The sequence below is a fragment of the Propithecus coquereli genome, unplaced genomic scaffold, assembly GCF_000956105.1.
Source record: "Propithecus coquereli isolate 6110/MARCELLA unplaced genomic scaffold, Pcoq_1.0 Scaffold378, whole genome shotgun sequence".
Classification (NCBI taxonomy): Eukaryota; Metazoa; Chordata; class Mammalia; order Primates; family Indriidae; genus Propithecus; species Propithecus coquereli.
Window position 1 is genome coordinate 1,374,242 of NW_012149485.1, and position 25,846 is coordinate 1,400,087.

Below are 25,846 nucleotides of genomic sequence, written 5' to 3' on the forward strand. Positions count from 1 at the left end.
CACTCTTCATTGACAGGAGATGGCAGAAAAGAGTTCTGGCCCAGGGAAGGGAGATTAGCTAGTGTACCCCACTTCTAAATATGTTTTCACTCCCCAAAACAAACCTTCGTCTAAGACTTCTCTAGTTGCCCTTTTTTAGATAGCTTGGTGGTTCAAAGTGTTGGCTCTCAAATCAGACTACCTGTATTTGAATCCCAGCTCTGCCACTTGCTAGCCTTGTGACCTGGGGCAAATTACTGAACTTTTCTAGGGCTCGTTTTTCTGCATCTGTAAAATGAAGACAATAATAGCTTTTACCTCATGAGATAGTTCTGATAACTAAGTAAGATAAACCATGTAAAGGGTTTTAGGCAATGCTTGACACACAGTTCTCGGCAATATTAGCTGTTACCACTGTTCTACGTAAGAGAGACATACATTCAGAAAATGCGCTCCTCTTCCTCTGTATCTTCTCAGGGTTTTCTCTTTGTGGTGTTTCCATTGTATCAGGGGCCCAAGAGAGTGTTCTGCATTTTAACTACTAGCAGTCCTGAGTGCCTGTCCATTCCTAGTGCATCTAGGTTATTGGTCTCCTGTGCTGTGTGTTCCAGTCCAGGGGGCAGCAAACATTTTTCTGTAAAGGACCAGATAGTAAATAACATGGGCTTGAGGGCCATATATAGTCTCTGTCTCATATTTTTCCCTTTTTTTTTTCCTTTTTTTTTTCTTTTCCCCTTTTTTTTCACCCTTTAAAAATATAAGAACCATTCTTAGCTGGAGGGCCACACAAAAACAGTCTGCAGGCCACAGTTTGCTGACCTTCTTTCTCTCCAACCCTGTGCTCTAACATGGCAAAAGCTTAAATACTGAGGCTGTTTTGTACCACCATTCAGGTCAAAAGATGCTAGTCAAAAAACAGTAAGTTTTAGTGTTAAAAATGGAGTCCAGTTGAAAAATAGCACACTCTCTTCTCCCACCCTGAAACTCCTACCTGTATTATATATAAGGAGTTTTTAAAGTTCCATTTCTGAGACCAAGGCTGGGTTTATGAAGGAATCCATTAGGCCAGTTTGACAAATGTACCAACTTAGACAAGCTCTGTGCCTGTGATATTACTCCAGATTCACTTAGAGCTCAAGTCGTGATTTTAATTTTAAATTCCTGGGGTTTTGCGCCATCAGGTCTCATGTCTGGAGCAGTCATGTTTTATGAAAATAGTGTCTGTTACTCTGAAGTTAGCTAACCATAATGAACATAAGGGTGACACTTTTTCACAGCAAAAAACAAAAATGCAGGCACAACCTTTTTGAAATGACAGTATTAAATTGCCAGTGATTATGGTGAAGCAAATATTGAAATTCACAACTGAAATAGTACTTGTAAAATGTAATTGCCAGGGAGAGCATGCCAGTTCATCATTCCTTAAGCTGATTCTCTACAGGCAGAAGCATTCTACATGGTTCAGGGGGTTGGGGGTGCTTATTTTAAATAAACTACTTTCTGGCTCCTTTAAGATGCATAAGTAAGCTTGCTTTATCAGGTCCTGTCTTGACCTTTGAGATGCTCACGGGTAGGGTGTGTCTCTTATTCATGCTTACTCCTTCTATGTTGGGGCTCTCTGAGGCGGTTTCTTCTGAGATGCAGATTTGCTGATGCGATGGCTTCATTTATCCCTAGGAGAGCGCCAGTGAAGGAGGTGATGGCATTTTTGGTGAAAAGAAGGATGACAGCCGGGCAGGTGAGACTGTATCCTTCTGAAGGCAAATAAAAGTAAAGTCCCAGTTTGTTGTTATCCTGGAGTTTGTATGTAATCAAAATGCTGTTTTCTTAAGGAGGCTCTTTTAAAAAGCCAAGTAAATTGACCTTCATCAAACTCCCCTGGAGTCACACGTGGAGCTTTAACATGGCTTTGGCTTCCTCTACTTGGCATTGAAATTCAAAAGTGAAATAAATGTTATTATCTTAAGTTAGGATAGGGTATGAGAGGGAAAAAGGAATTGTGATTTCATTGATTTTTTTTTTTTTTTTTTTTTGAGAAATGTTTGGGGGTTTGGTTTGGTTTGGTTTGGCTTTTTTGGTTTTGTATTTTCCAAATTCAAACTTGAGGCTTTGGCAATTGGAAGGACCAGCTACACAACAGCCCATAGTTCTATATGGAGAAGGCAACAAAGTTCTGTACACTCCACTCCTGTGCTGTAGAACAAGGTCCTCAAATCAGTTCTGTCCCCACAGAAAGGTACCTCTATGTTTGAGAGACGACAGAGCCAATCACAACATAAAGCTGTTTCTAAAGCAAGATTGCAGCCCTCCTAGTAATGCCTACCTCCTAGGCCAATCAATTGTCAAAACAATAACTACTTTGATTAAGTTATTGAGTCAGCTTTGTTTTTATTTAAATAAAACCAAAAAACAATCACCCCTGTTTTAGTTCTATTTGTAAATACTAATATCCTCACTGATGTTTGAAGCCCAGGATGGCTCCGACCCAGACAAATCACCCTGGCCAGTTTCATCTGCTCTCACAGCTCGTCTCAGACGTCTGGTCACTATTTACCAGCGCTGCAACCGAAAGGAACTCTGTCGACCTGAAATTCTGGGACCAGGTAACCAAGGATACTGGGTTCAGGAAGAGATGTTCAGGAGAACCTCAGAAATGGACCTCATCAACAAAGAAGCTCAAAAGAGGTAAAAGCCAATGGCCAAAGGGACATGCTGAGCTGCCCACTGAGTAAAGGTGACAAAAGGTAAAGCAGATAGCTAGCGGAGGGCAAGTGTATTTCTCTTCTCATGCGAAGGAGATTGTCTCCAGAATTCATTAGATCAACCTTCTTCACCTGTGAAGGTATTGTCATGGTGATGGAAGTCTGATGAGGTTTAGGACACCCTCTGTTCACAATTCCCAGACTTTTATGATTTTCCAACTTGACACTCATCCCTAAGTCAGACCCCAGTCTTTGGGGATGTGGTTTAGAAACACCACATTGGAATATTTGAGACCATCTAGTTCTTTTAGTAACAAAGGGAATAGTGTACATTAAAGCTGTCTTATTATAGCTATAAGTCCTTATAAGCCTTTGAAAACAATAAATACCATAAAATGCAAGCCCAGAAGGAAGGTATAAATTACCAGGAGTTACTTGCCCATCTGAGAATTAAGCTAAAAAATACTTACAGAAGGCCAGCACAGGCTAGGAATGATGCCACCAGAAAATATCAACGAAACCGCAATTCTTTGAGTCATTATAGCTCTCTTTCCTTCTGATGAAACATCCAGTGAATTGAAAGAAGACTATATAGCAAATTTAATTACTTCTGCATACTCTGACTTTATGAAATTTGGTAATTCAGGGGAAGTATTTCTCCCACCTTGCACAGCTCCAAAGAGAAGAACCAGAGCCCCTTCTTCCCTGCTTCTTACTCTTCCACTGACCCCTCACCCCACTCCCCATTCCTAGTTGGACTCCCCCTGGGGTGGAGAGTACCATGCCCAAGAGCCCCTCATAAAGACTATGGTGGTATAGAATTATCCACCTCCCTTAAGTCATTAACTTACTTCTGTGGATGTAGAGACTAGAGGACCTTTGTGTTCCAGAGAAGATAATTGATGTCGCTAGCCCACCTACATAAAATCAGGAAGAAAGCCAACGTGAGAGGGGGAGTCGGGACGCGTGCACTGAAGTAGTCACTTTCCCTCTCTGCACCAGTTTCTTCTGTAAGATTAGGAGGATGAATGTAATGGTCTAGACTGTTCTCTCCAAGATTCTCTGACTCTATGTTGTCATACGGGGGAAAAAAATGAGGCAAGATATTTAAGCATATGTAGTATCTTAAAAATCTTTATCTTATACAAGCAGAAGTTAATAACTAGATAATTCCTAAAATTAACCAAGAGGTATCAAGTATGCACGCATGGTGTAGAAATAGGCAGGTAAATACCAGAAGAAAGAGCTGAAGATTTGAAAGTGGTTTACCTCTTTGGGAGTAGGATGATAGGCTGTTTTCATTATAAGCCTCTCAGCCCAATTTAACTTCAATAAAAATAAACAAGAAAATAGACAAACCAGTTCTACCTACCTTCTTGACTTCATGGGCTCTCATAGTTGACATTCAATAAGTAGTTGTTGGCTTTTCTTAAAAAAGAAAAAACAGCTCACTCTCCCTTTCTGATTAAATCTCAAGGTGGACTAGGAGAGAACAAGCAGACTTCTATAGGACAGTGTCTTCCTTTGGTGTCGTTTATGATCAAGAAAAGAAAACCTTTGACTGGACACAGTTCCGTATCATATCCCGTTTGGACAAGAAGTCGGATGAGAGCCTGGAACACTATTTTTATAGTTTTGTGGCTATGTGCCGGAATGTCTGTCGTCTACCTGCATGGAAAGATGGTGGTGAGAAAACTCTTTGTCAGTATATTGTCAGATGAGACAAGGAAAGAACATGCTGATTTTCAAATTGCATAATTACTTTTGGTATAACTATAAAAGTAGAGTCTATCTGTGGAATTTAGGTAAAAACAAATAGGTTTTTAGAAATTCATGAACTTCTAATTGGGTCCACTCTCTTAAAATAAAACATCTCTCCCAAAATGATGTAACTCCAATAGAAGTTAAAATTCAGATTAAAACTTCAAAGACATATTGAGAGACTACTATTAACTACTTTTTCCAAAGTAAAGTTTTTTTAAAAGTCAACATTGAGATTTATCCTACTCTGAACTTTGTACCTTCCTTATATTAAATCTTAATGACTTTAAATGTTGTTTTATAACTGTAGAATATAAATGGCTGTCATTTAAATATCCTCTGATCCAATAGAGAGCCCTCTTGAGAAATCTGTTCCTAGTTGGCATTTGTAACAGCTTCTTTCCAATCTCTCTTTGGCCTCGTATTTTTACATAAACTTGCTCTAGACTATGTGACCATATTTTAGGAAAGCTAAAATAAACATTGAGCCCATCCAGGGTGGGTTCAGTGCTGATGACAACATGCACAGACATTCCAACCTTTTCCCCTCCACCCCCATGTGGCATGGTTAAAGTGTTTTCATTCAGGCCAGGGAGCTGGCTATGTTGGAAAGATCTGGACCTCGGGGTCCCATTGACAAGACCTGGAATTAAATCCAGGTTCTGCCATCTTGAGCAAGGTAGCTTATCTGAGCCCATTTCCTCATCCTCGAAATAGGCATGATGATGGTAAATGGTAGGATTTTTGTGAGAACTAAATAACATATATGAAGTGCCTAGTATAGAGGCCACATAGTATATGCTTATTTAAAGGGAACTAATATTATTTCCGGGACTGGAGCTTTCATGCTTTTCTTTCACCCTCCTTGGATGTGTTCTTGTCTCATAAAAACATTCCATTCTCTTTAGCTTCCCATTTTAGCAAGGGCCCACACACCTAAAACTGCCATGCTAAGGAGCCAGGGAGTTAAAGTATAAGACCGAATATACAGGGGCTCAGGTGGCAGGGAGTGTCCAAGGGCCACCTCAAGTGATAGGCTCTGTGTTTCCCTTTCTGTCCAGGTCTCCCAGATGCCACCATCTACATTGAACCCATCACTGAGGAACGGGCTGCAAGAACTCTGTACCGCATCGAACTGTTACGGAAGGTCCGAGAGCAAGTGCTCAAGTGTCCCCAGCTGCATGAACGCCTCCAGCTGTGCAGGCCCAGCCTCTACCTCCCAGTCTGGTGGGAGTGTGGGAAGCATGATCGAGACCTGCTCATTGGCACTGCCAAACACGGGCTGAACCGCACTGATTGTTACATCATGAACGACCCTCAACTGTCCTTCCTGGATGCCTATAGAAACTATGCCCAGCATAAAAGATCTGACACTCAGGCACCAGGAAGTCTCTGTTGCCTTTACCAAACCAACTCCAAATTATATGAATCTCTTACATATACTCAAATGAGTAGGACTTCAGAGTCCCTTGAAAATGAACCTGAGAATCTAGTGAAAATAGAAAGCAGAGATGATCATCTCGGTCTACCTGATGTGACTTGTGAAAATTTGATTTCTAAAGTTCAGGATGTCATTTCCGTCAACCGTGATGAAAGTCTGCTGCCTGAGTCCTTGGAGAGTGTGATGTATGGTAAGAAGATGCTCAGCCAAGAACCAGGCTCCTTCCAGGAGAGCCCAAGTACCAGTACGGAATCTGGAAGAGATGCTGCTGCCATCTCGGCAAGCCAAGATGGGAATTGCCAGCCTGGTGGCCAAGAGGCAGAAGTAGGCTTAGGCCCCTCTTTTTTGAGTAGCTTAGAAGCTAGAGTAGCTCAAGTGAACATTAGAAATGGAAAACATTTGTTGATGTCTACTTCAGAGGAAGGGGAGTTCTGCTGCAATGTGGCAGGGCCAAGACCTGAAGGCATCGGGCAGCTAGAAACCAAGTGCTTAGCTTCCCCTTCCTTGGATCCAGGAGGTGAAAGTGGGTTTGTAGATATGTGTAATCTTAGTGTCTGTGACTCCAAAAGAAACGTGTCAGCAGATCAGCAATTAATTGATTTATTAGAAAACAAAAGCATAGAGAGCAAATTGATTTTGAGTCAGAACCACAGTGATGAGGAGGAGGAAGAGGAAGAAAATGAGGACGAAAACTTAGCTGTGGCAGCAGACATGAGGGAAAGGCCAGAGGTATTGCATCTCACCGAGCCCACTACTAACATCCCAAGGGAAAAGAGCCGAGGCTTCCATGTAAACTCAGCCAAGAAAGGAATCCCGGAGGTGGTGAACCAGACTCCTGGGCCTCAGAGGGCTTTCCCTCCCACAGCCTGTCAGTGTCACTGTGAACACATGGAAAGGTGGACACATGGCCTCGAGAATGATGACTTTGAAATGGAGAAACCTGAGGCTTATAACCCAGACCTGTACAAAAGCAAAGCCAATAATATCACCGTGGAGGGGGAGCCCACCGCTGTTCCATCGGAACCATTCAAAGTGAAGCATGAGCTTTTAAAAGAACCTTGGAAAGAAAGTGCAGAGGGGAGAAAAGGTTTCCCCACGTATCTTGTTGAAAGAAGTGAGCTCAAATCAGAAGACACGGATTTTGAGAATAAAGATGATTATGATAGATATGGAAACTGCCATATTCCAGGTACAGTATGTAGGATCTTGTGGTGTTCTGGATAAACCAGTTCTCACATGATGGGGAGCTTGGGGAGAAGGGTGTTCAGTGGTTTTATAGCTTCTGAAACAGATCTACCTACCCTCACTATGTGTTTAAAGCCAGAGGTCACAGGCCTTGGTATGAAGATGAGACAGTAGCTTATGAACTGTGGTCATTCTAGAAGATTGAGGGTGATTGTAGACAATCACGATGCCTTTGCTACATCAACCATGTGATTTGGGCAGGGGCTTGTGTGCCTTTATACGGTAGATGCTGAGTATGGCATCAAGGAGAAGTAGCCTGTTCTTCCACTAGATAAGGTGCTTCAAAATGGTTAAAGTAGAACAGCCTTAAGGATCCTGCAATTTAATATACATGCAGTTAATTTTTCAGGAAGTCACCAAAATACTTATAAGTTTGATCTCTGTTAAGGTGAGCAAAAATAAAGCTCCATTTGTCAAGTCATCATCAAAACCCTGTGGTTTAATGTCATTGCATTTGGTTTAGATTCCTTTCAGTAACTCAACAGAAACAGAAATAACAAAGTTTACAACAAAAAAATAAGTAGATTTGATCTTTTTAAATAGGGAAATCTTAGATAAGGGTTGAAGTTAGAAGGAATTTCAAAATGTTAATAAAAAGGCCGGGCGCGGTGGCTCACGCCTGTAATCCTAGCTCTCTGGGAGGCCGAGGCGGGCGGATTGTTTGAGCTCAGGAGTTCGAAACCAGCCTGAGCAAGAGCAAGACCCCGTCTCTACTAAAAATAGAAAAAATTAGCCGGGCATGGTGGCGCATGCCTGTAGTCCCAGCTACTCGAGAGGCTGAGGCAGGAGGATCGCTTGAGCCCAGGAGTTTGAGGTTGCTGTGAGCTAGGCTGATGCCACGGCACTCACTGGGCAAAAGTGAGTGGGCAAAAGCCGGGGCAAAAGAGTGAGACTCTGTCTCAAAAAAAAAAAAAAAAATGTTAATAAAAGAATCTAGGTGACTGTGATTCTCCATGCTTTGCAAAAATATATATACAATGATTAGGGATCCTGACCAACAGCAACTAATGAGTTTTACCTGTTGTTTTCATTTTTTTAGATCCAAGAGGGCATATTAGGGTAAACAAAAATAGTTCCATTTGTCCTTGTCATTGTCAAAAGAAAACCAAAGAACAACTCTGTTCATGGTCCACTGCTGGGTATGGTGCTCAGGGGTGTGGACAGGCATAGCCTCTCCTTTCTGGGGCAGTGATTTTACATTAAAGAGGGAAAGAGAGAGGAGCTAAGCTAAGCTCCCTTGAGTTATCTAGCTTCTTTTTATTTTTAAACTTCCCCTTTCTTGGTTTTAGTCATTGTGATTATTGACTATCTTGGAAAGGGTTCTAAACCCAAATAAAAATTTACACACTAGCTAAGATAAGGACCAAGAAGCTGACTTGAAAGTAGCTTGCCAGGTATAGTGGCTCATGCCTGCAATCCTAGCATTTTGGGAGGCTGAGGCGGGAGGACTCGTTCTGGCCAGGGGTTCGAGACCAACCTGGGCCACACAGTAAGATCCCGTCTCTACTAAATATAGAAAAAGTTAGCCGAGCATGGTGGTATATGTGTATAGTCCCAGCTACTCAGGAGGCTGAGGCAGGAGGATCGCTTGAGCCCAGGAGTTTGAGGTTACAGTGAGCTGTGATCACACCACTACACTATTTTCCAGGCAACAGAGCAAGACTCTGTCTCAGAAAAAGAAAAAAAATAAGAAAGCTTAATAGAATAGTAGCCCCAGCCAACCCAGAAGGAGCCGGTTTATAACCATGCCCAATCCACCTCACTCCAGGCCACAAAGCGTCACTGCCATGTGTTGAATTATAAAACCCACATTGCTTTTTGAACCCTATTGTAGGGAAATCACCAAATAATAAGTTCTTGGAAACCCAGACAATCAAATGAGTTCAGGATCAAGGTAAGCATGGTTTAGAGAAGAAATGTTCCTGAATGGATGTCCTTTTGTGGCAGTGTCAGCCTTGCTAAGTGAGGATGGAGGCAGCAGTGACCCTGATAAGCTTTAGTGAGCATCGTGCATATGCGTGGGTGGGAGTCTCTTGCACAGATGCTTTTAAAAGTGCTTTTGCAGACCTTGAAAGGGATCCTCCACACATACGAGGTATGAGATGGGTGGGCAGGGAGGTTAGCCCTGCATTTGAGACTATAAATCTCCCATCCTAAAGGAGCAGTAATTAACTGATACACTGGTCAGGACCAGCCCACAGGTATCCTGGCTTTTTTTCCAGGGTTTTCTCTCACACGTTATTTTGCTTTTTCTTAAAACTCCTCTGTTTAAAACCTCTCAGTGGTACTCCCCATTGAATCTAGAATAAAATCCAATTTTCTATCATGGCCTACAGGACTCGGCATGATCTAAATAAGTTCTGCCCCTCCAGCCTCATCTGTGTACTTGGTTCCTGGCCAGCATTTAGTTCCTCAGCATGTCCAGAATGCCCTTCCCATTGCCTCCTCCCCTTCGTGGGTGTTCCCTCCTCCGAGGGGCTCTCTCTACCAGCCTACCTGAGTAGGTCTTCCCTACTATTCCCTACCATGGCACCTTGTTTCTTTCCCTTTATGGCATTTATCAAGGCTTATAATTTAATTATTCCTTTTATTGTTACTGCTTTCCTTGCTGTCTTCCCTCATGAGAGTGTAAGAACCTTGAGGGCCAGGGCCACATCTATCTTGTTTATCCCAAGTCCACTGGGCCTAGCAAGGTCCTGGTAATGGTAAGGGGTCTCTACAGCTCCCTAGGAGATTTTTGCATGTTCAAAAGTGAAATTTTCACATTTCAGAGGATAGATATTCTTTGTCAGTTCACCAAGAAAGAAGTCCACAGCTTTTCCTGCCTTGGGCATTTCACTATCATCTGTTCACTCCTTGCTATTACTAGGTGTAAGTGGATCTTTGAAAATCCATTTACCATTGATACTAAACTTTCACCATTACTGAGGCTTGAAAGAATGAATTGCATTTCTATTTCTTTCCATCAGTGAAGTAATTGAAATGTTATAAATTTCTTTGCATCTTTTTTTTTCATGAATCATGTCTACTTTTGTTTTAAGTTTCATGACTTTTCATCCTTCCTCATTAATATCACCCTCTTGTTATGTTACTTCTCATATTTCATAGTCTGTCCTTTCAAGAGTATCAAAGTATAAGCAACTTTCTCTTCTCCACTATACTAACAGAAAGCTTCTTTGTGGTCATTCACCTCCTCTTACTCTTGGATACAGGAGAAAAATCTCCTTTCTCTTTTCTTTTTTGTTATTGGGGTGTGAGTGCAGACTCATACTAGAGGACTTGCCTTTGTAGCCCAGAGCAGGGTTTGCCTTTATGGTTCTAGAAATAGAAGGCATGGTATTAATAATTAGTATTCAATTGAAAATAAATCACATTTATTTTGTGAGCTAATCAAAAAAGCAAAAAGGAAAGACAGATTGGATGTCCTGGTCTCTCAGACTACTATCTCTTCCCAGATTATCCAGGGAAATACTCTGAAGAGGAGAGCAAGAGCTCAACATCGGGCATCGTGGGAGACACTGGGGATGACCTACAGGAGGCTCGAGCTCCCACCATCGCCCAACTCCTGCAGGAGAAAACCCTCTATTCCTTCTCTGAATGGCCAAAGGTACACCCAGAGCTTGCATTTTTCCTCTAAAGCATTCTCAGCTTTGAATCCTTTATTTTAAACTTTTTTGGAGTATTTCTGAGCAACAGACCCAGAAAAATGTTTACTGTCTTTTAAAGGTACTAGTTACATAACATTTGAACATTAAAGATCTGTGCACTTGACTAATTGGTGAAAGGTGAAAGTATCAAGTTGTTCGCATATATATAGCACTATGGCTTTAATTTTCATTTTCCAAACTGCGAATTTTATTTTAAGACTTATAAAGTGAGCATGTTTGAATATGCTATTTTCTAATCAGCTCCTTCTGGTGAGAAAACTTGACTGTTGATCTCAGGGGACTTTGTAAATTTGGATAACTTGATACTTACTCCTCAGAGCTGTTGTCCTTTTTTCTAGGATCGTGTGATAATTAACCGCCTAGATAATATCTGCCACGTAGTGTTAAAGGGGAAGTGGCCCTCTAGCCAGCAGTACGAGCCCTTGGGCACACTGCCCACCCCAGTATTAACCAGCAGTGCTGCTTCTCGGAACAGCCTCTCGGAGCCAGAAGCAGCAGAGCATACCTTCAGCAATGGCACAGCATTGGCAGCCCAGATGCAGAAGGTGAGACTGGAAGAATGATGTTGACCAAAAAACAAAGACGGGGGGCACTTTCTACTTCTCAATTGAGTTCATTCAACAGAGATTTACTGAATGGATAGGGGGTTTTGTCAAGCCATTAGTGTTAACTGAGGAATTTAGACTTTATCCTGCAGGCAGTGGAGACCTGTTAAAAGTTTTGGAGCAGGAAAACACATGATGAGAGCAGGGTTTTGCAGCCCAGCTGGAGTGGTATGCAGAGCAGGAAACTGATGAACAGAGAAGGTTCTAGACACTAGGTTAGTGGTAGGGTGGATACAAAGAAAGGGGGGACTTGGCAAGGATGACTCCGTGACTAATAGGTAAGGAAAGGGAGGTATGGCTGGGTCCATGTGTTCAACCCTTGTCGAACTGAGAAAACAATGGTGGCTGATAGAAATTAGGGAAATCAAGGCAGAAGTGAGCGTTTTGGTGGGAAGTGGCAGGTTTTATTGAGATACATTTTTAGCCAGCCACTGGTTCTTACTCTGGACTGCATGTTGGGGAGGGGGACCTTGAAAAGGTAATGATTCTGATTTAATGTGTCTTGGCTGTGGCGTGGGTATTAGGATTTTTTTTAGTTTCCCAGGTGATTCTGAGGTGTAGGTGAGATTGAGAATCTCTCAGTTATATTTTGCAACTCCAAGGGTAGTTCATGAACTAGTAGATTTTGCAGCACCTGGAAACCTATTAAAAATGCAGACTCTCGGGCTCTGCCTCAGGCCCACTGCAGTAGAATCTGCATTTTAATAAGCTGTCCAGGTGACTTGGTATGAAAGTTTGAGGAGGCTCAAATTAGAAGAACTTCTAAAAAGATGATTGGAAATAATACGAGCCCCGGGAAATCAGTCCTGGAGATAGAGCTGGCATTCAGCCACCAAAGTGGCGTTCACACCTCTGTTGCCACTTGTGTGTTCACAGGAGAGTTTCTTAGCTCCAGTATTCACAAAGGATGAACAGAAGCACAGACGTCCCTATGAGTTTGAGGTGGAGAGGGATGCAAAGGCTCGCAGCCTGGAGCAGTTCTCTGCTGCCCATGGGCACCCCCCCATCGTCCTCAATGGCTGGCATGGGGAGTCAGCTATAGACCTCTCCTGCTCATCAGAGGGGTCCCCAGGAGCCACATCCCCTTTCCCAGTGAGCACCAGCACCCCTAAGATTGGGGCTATTGGTTCACTTCAAGGAGCCCTTGGCATGGATTTGTCTGGAATTCTGCAAGCTGGCCTGATCCATCCAGTGACTGGACAGATTGTCAATGGAAGCCTTAGAAGAGATGATGCGGCCACAAGGAGGCGGAGAGGGAGGCGGAAACATGTTGACGGAGGGATGGATCTCATCTTCTTGAAGGAGCAAACACTTCAGGCAGGAATCTTGGTGGGTATATGGGGCCGTTAAGTAAAAACATTGACCTTTCTACGCTGAGAAACAAACCCTTCCTCATCAGACACAAAATATTTTGGTTTATGGGACTTTTATCCCTATTTCAGTTGTCCTGCTGTGTTTTCTCTCATTAAAAGATACCCACCATCTTTTCTAGAAATAGTAGTTACTAACCCATTAATGGCCCTGAATCTGCTTACAACCTGGAGAAATGAGCCAGGAGGTCTCACCATTTCGAATAGAAATGACCCATCCCGCATCGTTTCAGAAGAGCCACTGGTGATTGTACAGGCCAAGCAGGGTGACAGGGTTGAGTGGTTCCCCAGGGTCTGGGGGACGGGAGAAGGGGAGAAGGAACAGGAGTCGGTGCTGCCTGAGTGGTGATCCTGCTCTGTTGCCTGACGTACTAGGCGACATGGGGCCTGCACTGAGCCTTGCTTTGCTCCTCTGTGAAGTGCGGTGGCAGCACCTACCCAGAGATCATGCAAGGGCAGTAAGGAGATCACTGTAAACAGCAGCACAGGTCAGAAACTGTATACCTGTGTCCCCTTTAGACTGTTTAATGCTTAATGTTATATTTTGATTTTTCCCATTTATTGGATTTTGAGCTCCAAAACAGGAATCACATTTTATTTTCTTATTTTAAAAGCAATAATAATAGCTAGTATTTACTGAGTGCCTACTATGTGGCACACATTGTGTTCAAGATTTTATATGATTATCCTGTTTGTTCCTACAACAACCCTGTGAAGCTAGATTTTATTATTATTCCCATTTTGTAGATGAGGAAACTGAGGCTTTCAAGCAGTAAATAATTTGCCCAAGATTATCCAGGTAGTAAGTGGCAGAGCAGGAAACCAAACCAAGGACTTTGTTCTCTAGATGCTGAGAGCTTTATTACTAAGTCATATTGTTTGGGATATGTCTTACTCTTAGACTTTCTATATAATTTGGGGAACTGAAGTGGCAGATTCTTTCCTTGCCCAATCCTGCAAGCTTTTAAGAAGTTTGTTATGTTTTTTAGAAGTGCAAATCCATGGTTTCTCTGCAATGATCATAGAATTCTAATGAAATGACTGAAAGAAAAATTTTTTTCCCTTGGCTTTAGAGTATTTTTTAAAATTATTTATGCAGACACCTGTTTAGCACCGACATTGTATTTTATCGGTAGACCCCGCTGTAGGCATTGGTAATACAGAGCTGAGTGAAACAGGCACTCAGACTCTAGAGGATGAGCAGATGAGTCAATTGCAGCATGGCATCTTCTGTTACATGAGAGAGCTGTGACCAAAGTGCTGTGGGGACAGGAGCTGCAGTGACCAGTATCGCCTGGGACAGTGGGTGGTGGTGACAAAGGAGAAACACCAAATCCCAGCATTTGGGATGGGGTTAAAGTTTGCTAAGTAGACAGGGTAGTGGGAAGCAGGCAGGTGGAAGGGATTGCTCAACATGTGCAAGAGCTCGTGCCCAGGTCAGCAGGGTGTGTGGAATTCTCATTCAGGCACCTCAGCTGGGTTATGTTAGGGTGGAAGTAGATGGAAAGATTCAAGGAACACCTTACGTGTTTCTTTGTAGAAAGTAGTTTTTATTTTGTCGTGACTAACTACACATACTTCTTTTTCCTTCATCCAGGAAGTCCATGAAGACCCAGGACAGGCCACCTTGAGCACCACACACCCAGAAGGGCCAGGGCCTGCTAGCTCTGCCTCCGAGCCAGCCGCAGCCGCCGGCAGCCAAGCCGAGAAAGCCATTCCCAGCAAGAGTCTGCTTGACTGGCTGAGGCAGCAGGCCGACTACTCCTTAGAAGTTCCCAGCTTTGGGGCAGTAAGTGTTTGTTGGTGCTGCCCAAGATCACTATTTACTTCCTGCTGACTTGTTGCTATTTTTGATAAAAGTAAGCTGAGGGGAACCAGGAAGTTGGGAGCTGTTTGAGAGAAATCTGTGTAACTGAGAACAGCATTTTAAAGTGGTTTTTTGTTTGTTTTTAAGTTTAAATTTTAGTTAAATTCTCCAGTAATAGAAATGACAGCCATGTCAAAACACTGTGCCAGAAAGTAGACATGCAAGATCTTAAAAGGACAGAACTTGCGTAAGTTCAGCAAAATTTCTGCCCTGTTTGTGCAAAAATTGCCACACAATAACCATAACTCACAGGGAAATCTTTAGGTAAGATTTCCTAATCCTAAGTTGCATAAACTCTGCTACATGATGAAAAGTAAGTTAATACGTTACTACGTTTGGTGATTGCAGGGATGGGCATTCTTAGTTTTACAGCTGTTTCTTTGGGACATTTCCTTCAAGTCATCTCACTGCCTTTGACCTAAATCCTTCAGATTAAAAATTTTTAGGAGAGGGCACCTGATATTTTTTCTTGGTTTTTCTTTTCTCACTTGCTCATCTACCCCAACACCATCTTTGTCCAGGGTACACCTAACTACAAGAAGATGTAGGTAGCAGGTGCACAGGAAAAGGAGAACAGATTACACCCTCCAAAGACAGGCAGAACCAGCCAGGCAAGTAGCAGTGGAGGGAGAATCATAGAAAATGATAAAGAGGAGGTGACTAGGGATTAGCCATGCCCTGGAAACCTGGCTCAGGTGTCCTAGTCTGCAGGACGGGGGCGGGGGGGTTGGGGAGGCCACACAGCCTGTTTTCCAGCTGAATGCAGGAACGCTGGTGCTTCAAGAAGAGGAAGCCTAGGTGAGAGCCAGGTGGCTATTTTCTTCAGCCTAAACTGGCCAGGTCCTGTGCAGAGGGCCATTAATGAGAAAAATAGCAAAACCAGCTGCAAAGCACCACCCTTATCAGAAGAATCTATGACAGAATGTTTTATAATCTTGGTCTCCATTTGCCTCCTAGAATTTTTCAGACAAACCAAAGCAGAGGCGGCCACGCTGTAAAGAACCTGGAAAATTAGACATCAGCTCTCTGAGCGGGGAAGAAGGGATTCCTGCTGTCCCCAAGGAGCCAGAACTGAGGGTAAGGAAGAGGGCTGTGAGCATGAGGCCAGGGGGAGCATCCCGGGTGAGCCATACCTCGCACACTTGAGAGAAAGCCCCCAGCTGGGTGACACCTTTCAAGAGGACAAGAAGGCCACACAGGAAGTTGATAAATACTGAGAAGGGGTACTGTGGCAATTTTACATGCAGTGAGACTCCCAGTGGTCATTTGTTTTCAGCCTTTACCTCCAAAATTGTTTGTTAAACCATTCCCAAAGCTTTTATTTTTTTTCCTATTTATAGTTACAAGAGAAAAGAAACCTTAGCCCTCGTCAGGGGTCTGTTTCCAGTGTTTAACAAACCTCATTACTGGAAGTTTTCATTTCCTAATCTAAGTTTTTCAGGCTACCATTTAAGACATCTCTTCCTAGTGTAGCCTCACTGGCAATGAAAAACAGCTGACTCTGACCACTGCCCTTTTCCTATTATAGAATCATGAGACTGGAAGGGACTTCAAAGGTATCTGCAGAATACTTCGAGTATAACAAATCTGAGTTAATTATAGTTTACAGATGAGTACAAATTTGGACTAGAAAAGTCATAACCTCCAGGGGGCAGTAATAACATTCCTACTTGAAAATGTGTTGAGCTTGGGCAAGTTATACATAAATGTGCTCTTAACCTCCTACAAGTGCATTCTGTCCGAACAAGGAGTGTCTGAAGATCCTCAAGGGGACATTTGCTCTTCGCGGGTTGTTCATAAACTCAAGCTTTCCTGAATGCCTTCTGTTAAGTATTCTGCCCAGCGCCATCTTTCCTCGAGTAGGAATTCCCTTGGTGGGATGGTCAGAATGTGATTTCTTTTTTTAGCTCCAAAAGACTGCCCAGCCTAGTTTTCCTCCTCAGTGCAGAAAGAAGCTAGTACTTAATGTTCTCGAGGAACTTGTTACTGAGTTTGTCACCTGGATTATGGCTCATCTAGCAGCTCCACAAACGATGGCCGTCCCATGCCCATCCACTACCACAGCCCTTTGGAGGAGACCCGGGCCCTAGGTAGTTTGTCACGTTTGGAAAAGCTGCCCTTTTTCTTCTCTGTTGCGTCAGTCCCAGAAAATGTCCCTTCCACCCTTTTTTTTACATCTGCTTGTGCAATACAAGCCATTCGAGCTTCTCTTTTATCCCATCTGTCTCCTCTCCCCATTACCACCTCCCACCTTCTCCTTTTGTCTCAGCACACAGTGTCTCGACAAGGGAAGACCTCTAGTTCTTGCTTTGTTGTAGTCTGAGCTCTTGCTTTAGAGGCATATCAAGGAAACCACATGGTTTCCCCCTTGGCTTTCTCATTTCTTTCTCCATGTCTAATAATTTCCCTCGTGTTCCCTGGAAATTAATGTTCACCCCTCCCCTGCAGACACTGATCCCTTGCCAGAAAACCCATTTCTAAGCTATTCTTGCAAGCCAGCCTCTTCCCAGAGATGCATTTCCCTCCTTTGTTAAATAAACACACTCCCTGCCTTGGAGGCTCTTTTCCTACAGTAAGGAAAGAACAGGAAGCACTTGGGCGCCTGGTCCGGGCTGCTCAGCCTCCCAACAGGGGTGGCTGGTGTGTCTCCCACACCTCCTGGGATGCTGGACTTCGAGGGTGTACTGTACCCTTTTCTTTCCCATCCTCTCAGTCCATTCAAGCTGCCATAACAGAATACCGCAGACTGGGGGAGGGAGGCGGGAAAGATTATAAACAACATAAATTTACTTCTCACAGCTCTGGAGACCAGAAAGCCCAAGATCAAGGCACCAGCAGATTCAGTGTCTGGGGAGGGTCTGTTCTGCATAGACAACCAACTTCTCACTATGTCCTCACATGAAGAACAAGAGGACCAAGCTCTTACAAGGTCACTAATCCTATTCATAAGGGCTCAGCCCCCATGCCCTAATCACCGCCAAAACCCCACATCCTATTATCATCACCTTAGGGGTAAGATTTCAACATATTAATTTGAAGGGACACAAACATTTAGTCCATAGCAGAAACCCTACCCTTTCTTTTTGAAATAGATTAAAAATCCTACAAGGAATTCTTCCTTTCTTCCTTTGAGCTCACAGGGCCCGTCTGCTGTATGTGTTGTGGTTTGGCTGGGCACGGTTCACAGACTTAGCCTAACACAGGCTGTACGAAGGCCATGGGATTCAACTTTAGAATGCCCAGTACACAGTGGTTGCTCATTAAATATATGTATACACATATATAATATAGCTTATATGAGTAAGTTATATATGTATATATTTGTTTCACATATACATGTATAGTTTGTTTTTTGCTGAGCCAAACAATTTGACAGTAAATTGTAGACGTGACACATCACTCCTAAGTACTTTAGTGTGCATCTCATAAGAACGTTTTCCTACATAATTATTGCCATTATCACACATGCATGTCAATAGTATCTAATATCTAGTCCATATTCAGATTCTACCAATTGTCCCAAAAATGTCTTTCACCGTTGATTTTTGTTCTCTTTTATTTTGTTTTGGTTTTGGGATTTGTAAATGAGGCGCCACATATTGTATTTGGTTTTAGGTCTCTTTTTACCCGGTGAATATCTATTGGATGAACCTACTAACCTTCCCGGGAGGAGAAAGGAAGCTGTGGTCACCACCTTCTCTTAATTCCACCCAAGAGTTAAGTTTTAGAGTTGCGATAACTGCTACCATGTATAGATGAAGATACTCTCCTCGGGCTGGAATGCCCACATAATCAGCTAGAAAAGCACATTTGCCTCCAGTGTTGCCTGAACACAAGGAACCTCCTTTTCCTTGCTTCCCTTGCCTTCTCCCCAGGCCGCCTCTGGAAGAGGAAGCAGATTTGCTTCCAGGGTATAATTACCAGGAGGGAGAGCTGCCAAAGCCCGCCGTGGCCGCTGTGTGTGGTCGCCAAGCTGCTGGGAGGGGCACCTGCCTGGGGTGGGCAGCAGCTGGTGGTTGGAGCGACTCCCCTCCACAGGAAGTGGTTAAAGCCAACTTCCTGTGCCAGCACTCCTCTTGCTCTGCTGTAGGTGACAAGCTGTTCTCTTCACCTCTGGGACCTTTCTGTTGCTATTCTCTAGATGCGAAGGGCAAGGAAGGCCAGCTGAGAACACTCATGGTTCTCAGCAAGGGCAGGGAAAGGATGCTTTTTGACATCCACATGCCTGAGGAGTGCTACTGAAGCTTAGCGGGCAGGGCCAAAGAGGCCAGAAGTCCTGTTGAGGATGTAGGATGGTCCTAGATGCCCTGAAAAGGGACTCAAAATAAAGCATGTTAAAAGAGATCTGATTTATAGCAGATTGCTTGAAAATAAGAAGGCATTATTTGTTGTTTTTTTCCCAAAACAAAGACTTCTGAGATGGAACATGCTTCTCTCACTGGAGAATTATGGGGGAAAGTTAGGGAACATTTGTGGGTATGGAGGAAAAAGACAACACCATCGCCTAGCTCTTGGTTATGGGTGGGCTGCGGGAAGAGGGCTCAGAAAGCCCTGTGGTTTGAGTTGTGGTCGAGTTGTGGTTACCCTGGTCAGGCCCTGGGCCAAGGTGGCATGCCAGCGAGAGCCTGAGACAGCTCGTGTAGACAGAGTGACTGGCCCAGAATGAGGTGATTCGCACTGATGAGCTCAAGACAGACTGATGAGAAATTATCCTTTTAGCCTGGCCCCAGTAAGTAGGAACCAGCCAGGAATTACTCCCCAAGTGACCGTCCCCAGAGCAGTTGTCCAGCACACTCCAGGACAAACCAGCCTAGCAAATTGCAAGTGGCTGGTCCTGTTGGGAAGGAGGGAGGGGTGTGGTGTGGTGTGGAAAGAGCCCTGGGCTGGGAGCTGCAGGCCCTGGATTCTCACTTGCTCTGTTGCTAATCAACTGTGCCTCCGGGGAGATCCCTGCCCCTCTCTTTGTGAAAAGGAAGGGGCCCAAACATCCAAACATGGCAGGTTCAGGGGTTTCTTCCAGCTCTGTGATACTATTAACAAACCAAGGCTTTTCGAGAAGAATTTTCTCCACAAAGGTACCATCATAAAGCTTTTCATCTGTGATGAAGTGGATTTTCTTGAATATTCTTGGGAAGGTGAAGGACAGGTATGAGACTTCAAAAAATAACTATTTTTGGGAACTGGGAAACATTCATATACACATGATTAGTTGAGATAATGCTGATGGAGGCTTTAGTTTAGTACCTGATACATGGTCAGTGCTGGTTTCACAGTAGCTGGCATTTCTTCTGTGGCTCGTCCTGGTCTCTCCACCACCTTCATTGCTGTCTGGAACTGCCAGTCCCCTTGCTCAGCACCCCACCACCATGGGGACTGGCACAGCCCAGCTGCTGCTCATTTGGGGGCCCACCTCACACCTGTCCCCACAGCTCATAAGAACCTGAAACAAGTGCCACCAACTAACCTAACCCTACGACTGCCCCTTATGCAAAAATCTGGTGGGTTTTCTAAGGATTTTGCTTTTTTAATAGTTTTGGAAGAAGAGAGGCGATGAAACCAGTGGGAAATGCTACAGCACCTGAAATAAAGTTCGAAAGTAGTGTCCTTGGGAAGATTATAAAGAGATTCTTAACTGCTCTCAGGCCTGATCACCAGTCTCAGCACTTAGATATCCTTAGCTTCCCTGACTTCTTTCTCCGCATTCTCCAGGGCTCCAGGCCTTCGTAAGAGGAGTTTTCCGGTGTCTCTCAGTGAGACCTGCATCTCCTTTCTTGCCCCAAGAGTGTGCTCTGTCGAGGAGTGCAGCCGGCTCCCTGGCTGTGGCCTGGCGGAGCTGCTGCTTGTCAGATCCCACTCCCCACTCACTCCAGACTCTTGCAGGAAGGGAAGGCATTTGTGCAGAGGAGAATTCTGAAAAGGCAACAGCTGCAGCTCGTAGAGACGTGCCAGCAACTCTCCCACCTCATGACTCTGTATAGGCTCCACGTTCCGGCCCTCATGGTAACCTGTGTCCTCAGTGGGATCCAGTGATACAGGATCCCTTGAGGCCATTCTGAACATCTTAGCCTCACCATTGCTGTGATCAAAGGGAAGCGGGGTGAAATAACTCCGACCCTGTATCAGGAACCATAAGTAGGAGGCGCCTGGGCAGTGAGAGCCTCTTCAGTGTGGCTTGGAAAGGGCAGCCGGTGGCAGAGCACCAACAGGGAAGGGCTTTTTCTTCATACAGTACTCCTCTGTAGGAGAAAACACTGAGACTGCTGAACAGCACAAGTAAATTGTGTCCTTTTAGAATGCCGTGGACGTGTATTACTTGATAAGCTAACTAATGATAGTGAAGAGTGGAGGGCAGTGGGGAAAGGTGTGCCCTTATCTAGGAGCCCAGGGATTGCATAGTCCTAAGATAAGTTACTCCCTTTCTGTGGGGAAAACATTTCTTTCTTTATATGGGGATGATTCACATCTTTGAAACAAATTCAGAGATAGATACATCGTAATTGCAATGGTTTGTTTACCTGTGTGCAGTTAGACCAGACGCTCCAGAGAGCAGGTACACGGCACATCTGCATGGTCCTGCAGAGTTCCTGAGCTGCATTCTCAAAGGAGAGAGCGTGCACAGCTGCAGCCTGTGCTTTCCTCTCCACGAGCTGTCTCCTGCTCGCTCTTGCTATCAGAGCACTCTGCTTCCTTTGTGTAGCCTTCATCCTGATGGGTGATGGGGAGGTGTCCACTGCACAAGGCCAGATGACTTGCGTGCAGCACTGTTGGCAGCCCAGGCCCCATCACAGTGCAGACCGTGCGGGGCAGAAGTGCTTTCCTGTGGAGCTCTTTGCCAATCAAGAAAATTGGGCTGAGTATGGTAATGCTCACCTACAGTCCCAGCTCTCGGGAGGCTGAAGCAGGAGGATGGCTTGAGCCCAAAAAGAAAATTGTAGGTTAAATCTCCAAATAGAGGAAAAAATAGATGGTCTCCCTTAAGGGAAACCAGAACATCAGTTATTTTGGTGGCAGTTCCTCTAGAGCATCCTTCATTTCTTCAGCAAATGTGTACACATCCCATTACATTCAGAGAGTCGCCGTCCAGGGGTTCAGGACCCAGAGGGGAGTGGGGCACACACACAGTGAACAAATAGTGCCCCTTGTGCAAGCACTGCTTCCTGTGGGCCTGGTGATGTAGTAAACACTTCCAGTGACTCTGAAAGACAGGTTCCATTGTCATTCTCACCAAACTCTGAGAGGTTACCCGACTTGTCCTCACAGCCAGGAGGGTGCAGAGTCAGAATTTAAGCTCAGGTCTGTCTGGCTTCAAAACTCTGTTTTGTCGTTTCAATAAAAACCTTCCTGTGTTACGAGGAAGGCAAATGTTGGGATTGGTCAAGGGCTTGCAGCCATAGAGTCTCTACTGGGACTGGGGCATCTCTAGTAACGGTCTCCAGCTCCCAGCTCTCCGCCAGCTTCTCGCAGGCCAGTCACCAGTTTTGCTGGTGAGTGTGTTGAGAGCACTGCTTGGTGGTGACAGGTGCCCTGGTTGTGCCCGCACCATCAAATGCTCTTGGAGAAGCCCTTCAGGTACAGGTGGGCCAGAGAGCTGCACAAGTCTGAGGCAGTGGGTGGGAGGCGCCCCTCCCACTGGGGACTCTTCATGGAGCTGGGGATAGGCTAGGCCAGTGCAGAGCCCCAGTCATCACCCCCAGCTGACCACCTGCCATCCAGTAACCTTGTATTTCTTTATCCTTTTTCAGGGGTTTCTCCCAGAAAATAAGTTCAGTCATACCCTGGCTGAGCCTGTCCTTCGAGATGCAGGCCCCCGCAGAAGGGGGAGGCGGCCTCGGAGTGAACTCCTGAAAGCTCCCGCCATCGTAGCGGACTCTCCCTCCGGAATGGGGCCGCTATTCATGAATGGACTGATTGCTGGGATGGACCTGGTAGGACTTCAGAGCATGAGAAATATGCCAGGCATCCCCCTGACCGGACTGGTCGGGTTCCCGGCCGGCTTTGCCACGATGCCAACAGGTGAAGAGGTCAAAAGCACCCTGAGCATGCTGCCCATGATGCTGCCAGGCATGGCCACTGTGCCCCAGATGTTTGGTGTTGGGGGCCTCCTCAATGCACCCATGGCAACCACCTGCACTTCCACTGCTCCGGCGTCTCTATCAAGCACAACGAAAAGTGGTACGGCAGCCACCGAAAAGACTGCAGAAGATAAGCCGAGTAGCCGTGATGTGAAAACAGACACTTTAGCTGAAGACAAGCCTGGGCCAGGTCCATTTTCTGATCAGTCCGAACCTGCAATAACTACTAGTAGTCCTGTGGCTTTTAACCCGTTTCTCATCCCAGGAGTGTCTCCTGGACTCATTTACCCATCCATGTTTCTCTCCCCTGGCATGGGCATGGCTCTGCCGGCCATGCAGCAGTCCAGACACTCTGAAATAGTAGGTCTGGAGAGCCAGAAGCGGAAGAAGAAGAAAACAAAAGGGGACAACCTGAACCCCAACCCAGAGCCTGCCCCCAGCTGTGAAAAGGAGCCAGGCAGCGATCAGAACTGCACTGAATCCAGTGCCCCGGTAGCCCCAGAGAGAGAACTTGTCGCGCAGGCTGGGGAAGGGAAACTCAAAGACTCCAACAACACCAATTAGAACTTTTTTCATTAAGAAATTATTGTGACTTGTAAGTTTCTTATCCCATAAAGGTTTGTTACTCCCTCACTTCACCTTCATGAGAACCTGTGTTTCCATAAGTAAGATTACCTACCTAATTTCCTGTCCGAGAACTATGGTGACAGATGTTAATAGTCGCAGGGTCTTACCACTTCGTTAGGTAAGTGTCGTCTACCTAGTCTAGGAGGCACAGAATTCTCATTCTGTCATCCAGTTGTTCATTCCAGCAATCGTAGTTAATACAGTACTTGGTGACACGCCCTACCCCCTTCTCTTCCAAGTTTCCCACTTATTTGAGGAAGAAAATGGCAAAAGAAAGCCGTCTGGCGATTTACCATTGAAGGGTCGAAGAACAGAGACAAAGAGGAGCTCTTTTTTTCTATGAGCTGGATTGAATAGGAAGAACGTGACAGGGGAACCAAAAAGCACAGAAAAGGAAGTGCTGGTGCGTATCTTTGAGTTAAAACATTTCCCTATTTTATCATGATTACTAAGTAGTATAGACAGAAGTATGTAACTAATGGTTGAAAATACACATTCATTTCTTTGTGGAAAACAAAACCCTTACTGGTAGTAATGTAATTTCCCCCTTCGTGGTTTTTCAGACACCTGCAGCAAGAAGAAATGCTGACCGGCGAGGCATTATTTTATATATACGTATTGTCCCTCTCCCCAGTTAAAAAATGACTCTCGCCATGAGAAAGCTTTACCCACCTTGAGTATTGCTGGCAACAGGTGGGGCGAGGACCCGCGCCCCGTAGAGCTGCTCGCTGCCTCACAAGCACACAGAGCACTCTGCTCACCTTCGCTTGCAGATTTCTCTAGCCACTAACATGCCTCTCTGTGTCTGAGGAACACCGGGACCTGATGGGTTTTTGTTTTGTGCTTTCCTTCACCAAGAATAAGGCTCTTTCTGGAGCCTGCCAGAAGATAGTCACTCAACACTTTGACACTAACTGGGCCCTTTCGTCAAGGCTGAGGCTGCCGAAATACATGCACCACCCTTTAGGATACAACTGTGAAAAGTTATTTTCTTCTCTCCATTATTTCTCTGTTCAGCTTGTATCTGGCAGTTGGACCCAAATTCCAAATTCTCAGTTAGTCAAGACTATGTTGCAAGTCAACATTTATTTTCTCTTCTTCCTCAGTTTCCCCGTGTTTGGGTACTGAGCTGGGAAGAACCTGGCCGAGCAGCACTTCCCTGTTTTGTTCGCCTTCCCACTCCCGCTACATCCCTTCTGATGGTCGTCTTCACAGATAGTTCACACGCCGAGACTTGAAATAAGCTCATGGTTCAGTAGTCCGGGGGCACAGGGCTGCGTAGGACTGTTGGAAATGGTGCAAGTGTTACTAGTACCAGTTTCACTTTTTGTTGTCACAATTTACTGTATTTTTACTTTTTCTGTTACAGTTTTGCTAATTTATCAGAAGGTCCAAAAGTCTGACATAACTATTTCATTTTGCATTATTTATTTATGATGCTTTTGTCATTGTCTTTTATACATTTGGGATTATAAATTATGTAAATGTTAAAATGAGCATCTCAAAGAAGTCTGTTAAATCGTGACCGAGAAAAATCAATCAGCTGTATTTTTAAAAAGTGAGTCCCAGTTTTATGAATCAGAGGTATAAGCCAGAAACTCTATAACTGATCATATAAGAAGAAATTATCTGATAGTTGAACAAATCCTATTTAATGACATCTTTGTAGCATAGATGGTCTGTAATGCTGGCAACAGATTTCTTAGAAATGCTGCTCTCTCTATTTAACTAACATTTTGTTCAGTTTTGCCTCCAGTGGAAGCAGAAAGGGTTTTTTCAGCTATTAAATCCTAAAAATCAATATAATTTATTTATGTAAAAAAAAATCACTCAATCAATATATTTTTGAACCTTTTAAGTACTAATTTTCTTTTTATCAAGTAGGAAAAAAATGTATTTGCCCTAAATCCTTAAAATACAAATGCTATAAAAATTCCTGTATCTTGAAAGCCTTACTGCAAATGAGTATTATAGACATCCAGCAGCGTCTGGTTCTCCTTGTTGTCGTTGTGTTGTTGTTGTTGTTTTGTATGAAAAAGCTGCTTTCCCCGGGTTCCACTTACAACCTCCAGTAGGTCACAGGGTTCAATGTGGATCTGATTTAAAAACCCACCAGCATGCTCAACCCCTTGTTATACCTTTATCGAATCTGTATGTTAATTCTCTGGGTATTTAGGCTTCTATTTGACTGCTGTTGTGACCCTGTTTGCAAAATGAAAATGACACTCTGTGGATTATTTGCTCTGTAAGGCGTAAGTGCTGCTTATGATTATTTTGACGTTTCCAAGAGCAAAAGCCAAATCTAAACTCTCTTCAGCAAACTTGAGCCTTTTCATCTAATTCCATGTCACTCACAGCCATAACTTTCCTTGATCATTCTTCACTCCATGTCTTCCATAATAAATTGTCTGTGGTCTTGATCCTGGATTTAAAAGAAAAAAAAAAAAGTTTAAAAGTCACATTTGTATTTGAGGAATTCAGTAGCACGTGGGTGTCTGTCGTTGCCTGG

At 44.3% G+C, this 25,846-nt stretch overlaps 1 protein-coding gene across 1 annotated transcript in view; it reads left to right on the forward strand.

The window, feature by feature from the left end:
• CHD6 (chromodomain helicase DNA binding protein 6) overlaps positions 1-25,140 on the forward strand; it is a 155,956-nt gene extending 130,816 nt beyond the window's left edge. The window contains exons 27-36 of the mRNA XM_012652065.1: positions 1,657-1,717; positions 2,448-2,664; positions 4,159-4,367; positions 5,504-7,072; positions 10,584-10,735; positions 11,135-11,341; positions 12,278-12,730; positions 14,369-14,560; positions 15,596-15,715; positions 22,381-25,140. Of these exons, the coding sequence (XP_012507519.1) occupies positions 1,657-1,717; positions 2,448-2,664; positions 4,159-4,367; positions 5,504-7,072; positions 10,584-10,735; positions 11,135-11,341; positions 12,278-12,730; positions 14,369-14,560; positions 15,596-15,715; positions 22,381-23,274 (4,074 nt within the window). The 3' untranslated portion in view covers positions 23,275-25,140. The remainder of the gene's footprint in view (positions 1-1,656; positions 1,718-2,447; positions 2,665-4,158; positions 4,368-5,503; positions 7,073-10,583; positions 10,736-11,134; positions 11,342-12,277; positions 12,731-14,368; positions 14,561-15,595; positions 15,716-22,380) is intronic.
• Positions 25,141-25,846: the final 706 nt, after the last annotated feature.